Here is a 5798-nt window from a genome sequence, read left to right on the forward strand (position 1 = left end):
TATCTATGCTCCAAATACAAGGGCAGCCACATTTATTAAAGAAACTTTAGTAAAGCTCAACACATTGAACCTCACACAATAATAGTGGGAGACTTCAACACCCCACTCTTACCAATGGACAGATGATGGAAACAGAAACTAAACAGAGACACAGGGACACTAACAGAAGTTATGAGACAAATGGATCTAACTGATATCTAGAGAACATTTTATCCTAAAACAAAAGGGTCACATGTCTTCTCAGCGCCACATGGTACCTCCTCCAAAATTGACCATATAATTGGTCACAAAACAGAACTCAACGGATACAAAAATATTGAAATTATCCCATGCATCGTATCAGATCACCATGGACTAAGGCTGATCTTCAATAACAACATAAATAATAGAAAGCCAACATTCACATGGAAACTGAACAACACTCTTCTCAGTGATTCCTTGGTCAAGGATGAAATAAAGCTTTAGACACTCTTGTGTTTTGTCTTCGTAATTTTCTCATTTTTGGCTCAAAACTCTCTGCCATGTTTGCTGTTTTGTGTAGACATACATTTATTCTGGTGGTTTCTTCATAATTGACTGGTTTCTAAATAAATTAAGATGATCAGCCTTTTTTAATTATAATTCATTTTTATTGTATGAGCATTGGTTTGTGTTTTGCCTGCATGTATGTCTTTGTGAGGGTGTCAGATCTCCTGGGACTAGAGGTACTGAGAGCTGTGACATGTGGGTGCTGGGAATTTAACCAATGTCCTCTGAAAAAGCAGTCACTGTTCTTAATTGCTGAGCCATCTCTCTAGAGACTGCCCTGCCCCCATTTGTAGCCTTACTTTGTTTAGTTATTAAGTGCTTATATATTAGATGGAATGTCTATTGATATATTGTATTTTTTTCTTGATAAAACTTTAGTTTGTAGTTTTAATTACCAGTTTGGCAATGAGAAAACTTCTTTCAATATGTATGCATTACCGTTTCAAACTCTGTTTTTCTTCCTTTTGCAGGTGCTGATGACTGAACACTTAGACTCTCCCATCTACCACCTCTTTTCAGGTTTGTCAGCCATCTCTCCAGCATACACATTAAGCATTTGAAAATAGACACTGCTGATATTGGATGATAGCAAGGTTCAAAAGATCTTCCAGGGGATTTCGAGGATCTTCTGTCCTCGAGGAATCGATTACAGATTTCTACTTGCAGAAAAGGCAAGAATGGCTGATTAGGAAAAAAGATACTCCCAAGGGAGGAGTTGGGCTGGAGGAAAGAGACAGATGGAAAACCACTCTACCATAAAGGACCTGGGCTCTTCTGGCTCAGAGCCACCCATCATGGCTTCTCTTAATGGGGCCCTGGGTGCAACTTGGTTCCTTACACTTACTGGCAAGTACTTGGCCAACTGAGCCATCCCCCAACTCTGTGTTGTCTTTTCTATACCTCCTCAAGCTGCTATAGACAAAAGAGAATTGAGAGGTTTTCTCGCCCTAAATCTGGGCCAAACTATGAAGATACTGTTTCCTTTTCCAGTGTGTGTATCAGTCTGTGGTAGGGGTCAGGAGTGGACCTACCTGACTTCCCATTTACAGTGATGCAGAGTAGCTTCAATGACAAGTAGCCCCATGTACATCAAAAGGTTTCTCTATTGCTCCCACTCTACAGCTCACCTGCACACTGCTCAAGTGAGCTGCACATATATTCTCTTTCTACAACCCACGATAAAGGAGTGGATGCTCTCTGGAACATTCCAACTCCACTGCAGAGGCCCAGAACAGAGTAACAATCACTGGTGTGCACAATGTTTCTAAGGCTGAAGCTGGTGAGTCACACCCTCAACACCTGCTTCTCAGGTCACCTCACAAACCAGGCTTTATTACTATGCCATGAAAGAAACAGGAGACACCAGATCTTGTGAAATGTTTAAATAACTTTAAACTTTATTAAGTAAAAATTGCATAAACACAACCATAAGATAATGAATAGCAAAGTTAAATACAAAGTATCACATGTAAAATAGATTATTAGATAACTACGGGTTTCAAACCTAAATACTAAATACCCAATTATGCACAGTGGGAATATTAATCTAGTGAGAAAAAAATCTCAATTTCATCTTAACATATGCCAAAACTTTTCAAGAAAAAATTTTTTAATTAATTGGAACTTTTTAAAAAAAATTCAATACAGCAATAGATGGGGTTTGTATTCAATGAGACCTGAGATAGAAATGGACTTTTGCCATTATAGTTACTTCAAATCAACTTCCAAAACTAAGGCAGGTCTGGGAAAGAATGAGTCTTTAAATGACCATGGTGCTTTTCTTACTGGTCCTGGAGTCCAGTCAGTAGTTTGGCTGCAGTTCTACATCCTGTAGAGGTCCAGCAGAGTACGGTGGTGCAGAATAGCACCAGTCTGTGGAACTCATTTTCATTTCTCATATTATTTTCAAGCTTTTAAAAAATATGAAAACATAACCAAAAAAAAAAACCCCACCACACCACTATTCCCTGCTTCAATTTAACAGCATGCAACTCTGTCATTAGAGACACTAGCGAAAGGCTTCTGCCTCTTCCTGCTGATGTCCCTCCTGATCTTCAACAGGAAATGGCACCGTGATGAGCATTCCTTTCAGAAATAGTTCAAAGAAGGACTATAGCATTGAAATTTGACAATGGCCAAGGTTTGCAAATGAAGAAAAGAAAACAGTCAGTGGGTTAGGGCCAGGAAGACAAAACCAAACAAAAACACAAAAAAGACAAAATACAACAAACAAACAGAAAAAACAACAAACAAAATCAAAACCACAAAGAACAAACAACAAAATTAAAAACACAAACAAAATACAACTGTTAAAACACAAACCAAAAAAAAAAAAAACCCAAATACAAAACCACAAACAAAAAACAAAAACACCCAAATGAATAAGAAACAAAAACCAAAACCCAAACAAAAAACAACCAACAACCAAAAACAGAAACGAAACCAAAAAGAACAAAAAACAAAACCCAAACAAAAACAACAAAAACAAAAACAGAGACAAAAAAACATAAAACAAAAATACAAAAAAAAATCCAAACAATTAAAAACAAAAGACAAAAAACAAAGACACAATAAAAAAACAAACAACAAAAAAAGAAAACACAAATAGACAACCAAAACAAACCAAAAGCCACAAAACAAACAAACAAAAAACAGCAATTGATTGACTAAATCCAGCATTAAAACAGGATTTCTTCAACATGTGGTTTCCTGTGGGTTGGGCAGCAGCAGTTTCTAAGCTTGCAATAGTTGCATGCATCCTAGAGATGGCATTAGGGCATCAGTCCCACATCCCACGTTAGGACTATATTGAACACTGGGCTTCATCCAGTGAGACAGCTCAGTACCTGTCTTATATCTCTTCAACTCATCCTACCTGAGGTATATTAGAAACAGGGATGGGAAAGAACAGGAATGGGGACCATAGCAACCAGGTGGATGTTGTTACAGTAATTGACTGTGCAGGATTTCCCAGACCATCCTCTTCCTGAAGGTGGGCATGTGTTGCTGAGAAAAGGTCACAGGCTGGTCCCTAGCGATGTAATCTGCATATTTACATGTAAACACTCCACAGTCACTCCCATTCAGTTGCAGAGGAATCTCCTCTGATGTCACACTGCACTGCTTCCACTCCAAAGGGTCCAGCTCAATGTTCCTGCGGGTCTTGCTCTCATTTTGTAAATATTGGAAGATGGTCTCACAGATAGACTTCCCTGTCTGTCCCATGGAATCGAGGTATACAATACTTCTTTTTCTTAAATCGATTACCACCAGGCTCCAATGTACCCTCTGGTGAATAGGCACCAAGATGAGTTCTTTTTCAAAGAGATTGATGCCACGAGTCCATCTTTTCACAGAACTGTAACCACTATGCTTTAGCTTGGGGTAAAAGAAAGTGCTAAAGACATGAAGAGCCGGGTAGCCTTGGTTTTCATTTCTCTCAACCAGAAGGTTCATGTAGAAATTGATGACCTCATCATTGAGCCACTGACCGTTCTCCAGCGTCTGGATGTCTCCTCTGCTGATTTGCAACTTGAATCTGGAACTTAGGATTTCCTCTTGGGGTCCTGGACCCAGCGCATTCTCAATTTCCTTCTCCATGTCCTCTGAAATATCAAGTATTTGATCCATTTTTCTGCCCTTTCCTTGGTCTGTAATGGGCTTTTTCTCTGCCGCAAGTACAGCCACCTTGTTGGGGAGTAAGCTATTGCCTCTGCCACTATCCAGGATGATCTGAGCCCATGTTTCCGGTAAATCAGGCTCCAAACTGTTCCCCCTTCTTCCTTCACCCTTTACACAACCTTTCTTCTCTGTAACACATTTCTCCTCAGAACAGCACTTCTCTCTCCCCTCTGGTGAAAGACATTCTTTTAGAGCAGCAACAGTAGATGGTTCTCGATTGCTCTGAATTCTTTCTGATCCATGACTGTCTCCTGACTCGCCCCCTTTGATCTTCCAGGTGTTTGTAAGGATTGGGTGAGGCCTGTGTTGGTCTGACCTCACATCTTGGTCGCACTGAAGGTGTTGAAGCAACCTTCCGTACTTTTCCTTTTGGGGGCTTTGTTCGTTTTCTTCCATGACGGAATAGGGCCGCTTGTGACCCTTGCCACCATCAGCAGGCTTCCTCCCAGTCACAGCCTGCTCTGGAGGTCCTTCGGTCAACTCTAGGGGTTTTAGTTGTTTTGGAGTCTTTCCCTGGGGTTTCCGTACCTGACCCTTGCTAGGCTGTTCTCTCGGGAGCTCTAGGTCTTGAGGCTCCTGAGAAGTCTTCTTCTGGGCCTTGCCGGGCTCTTTAAATACCATCCCTGATCCATCCTGGCATTTCCTTTTTGGCTCTTGTCCCAAAGCTTCAGACTCTATCTCTGTCCCACTTTCATCGTGGTATTTTCGGGTTTGCCCTATTGCTGAAGCTTCGGGCTTCATCTCCAACCCAGGCAGTTTAGGTTGCCACATGGACAACGGCTTGGACTGCTTTTTAGAGGGTGTTTACTCCAGTATAGTACTGCCTTTCAAATTTCCAAGTGAAAGCAACCTTATACCTGGCTCTGGGTGGAAACTCTCGGGTTGTTCACCCTGATGTCCGAAGAATTACTTCTTCCAGTAGATGGTTGGTCCAAGGTCGCAAACCTATGAGGCTCCTTTATAAACAGTTGACTTTGCAGGTCAGGGTCAGTCAAAGGATGGAGATAATTAAGCTGTCAATATCAGAGACCTATTGGTGAATAGTCAGAGATTGGCAGTTCACCAGGGGTCCACTCTGGAAAACTCAGGAGTTCTGAGAATGCTTCCTCGGAAGTATCCTTCTTGGGTGCTGTAACCAGCTAAATATAGAAAACTTCCAAGTCAGACTAATCGTCCTAGTTAAGGACTAGTGAGACACCAGGCCTAAACCCAGCGGCTCACACTTCGGAGCCAAGCTCACCAATGATGTTTAACTCACAGGGTTGCCCCTAGACACAGCCTTCAAGATTCCATAGCTGGGTGTGATGTCACCTGAAAGAACACTAAGCAAAGGTTTTGGAGGGTGGAAGCCCTCCCCAACCCCAACGTGGTCCAGGGTTTCAAAGCACTCCCTTGCCCGAGTGGGAAATGTGAATGTATTGATACGTATCTCAGTTCTTCGGCAGAGCACAGGGTTACCTAAATCCTCTCAGCATAGGTCAGCTGGTTCTGACTAGTACATTTGCCTTTTAGGAAACTGTCCCATTATGGTCAATTATAGAAATTCAAGTGCCCTTCTAAATATCTTCTCACACACATATGCTTGCTAA

At 41.4% G+C, this 5798-nt stretch overlaps 1 protein-coding gene across 1 annotated transcript; it reads right to left on the reverse strand.

The window, feature by feature from the left end:
• Positions 1 to 2119: 2119 nt before the first annotated feature.
• AF366264 (cDNA sequence AF366264) lies at positions 2120 to 5456 on the reverse strand. Its single transcript, NM_153093.4, has one exon. It carries the CDS (start codon positions 4978 to 4980, stop codon positions 3472 to 3474), a length of 1509 nt encoding a protein of 502 aa, NP_694733.3. The 5' UTR covers positions 4981 to 5456; the 3' UTR covers positions 2120 to 3471.
• Between the last annotated feature and the right edge of the window lie 342 nt (positions 5457 to 5798).

The sequence above is a fragment of the Mus musculus genome, chromosome 8 (genome assembly GCF_000001635.26).
Source record: "Mus musculus strain C57BL/6J chromosome 8, GRCm38.p6 C57BL/6J".
In the NCBI taxonomy this organism is placed as follows: domain Eukaryota; kingdom Metazoa; phylum Chordata; class Mammalia; order Rodentia; family Muridae; genus Mus; species Mus musculus.

Coding starts and splice junctions, on each gene's coding strand:
- AF366264 (NM_153093.4), bottom strand. CDS start 4,980: ATGTGGCAACCTAAACTGCCTGGGTTGGAGATGAAGCCCGAAGCTTCA.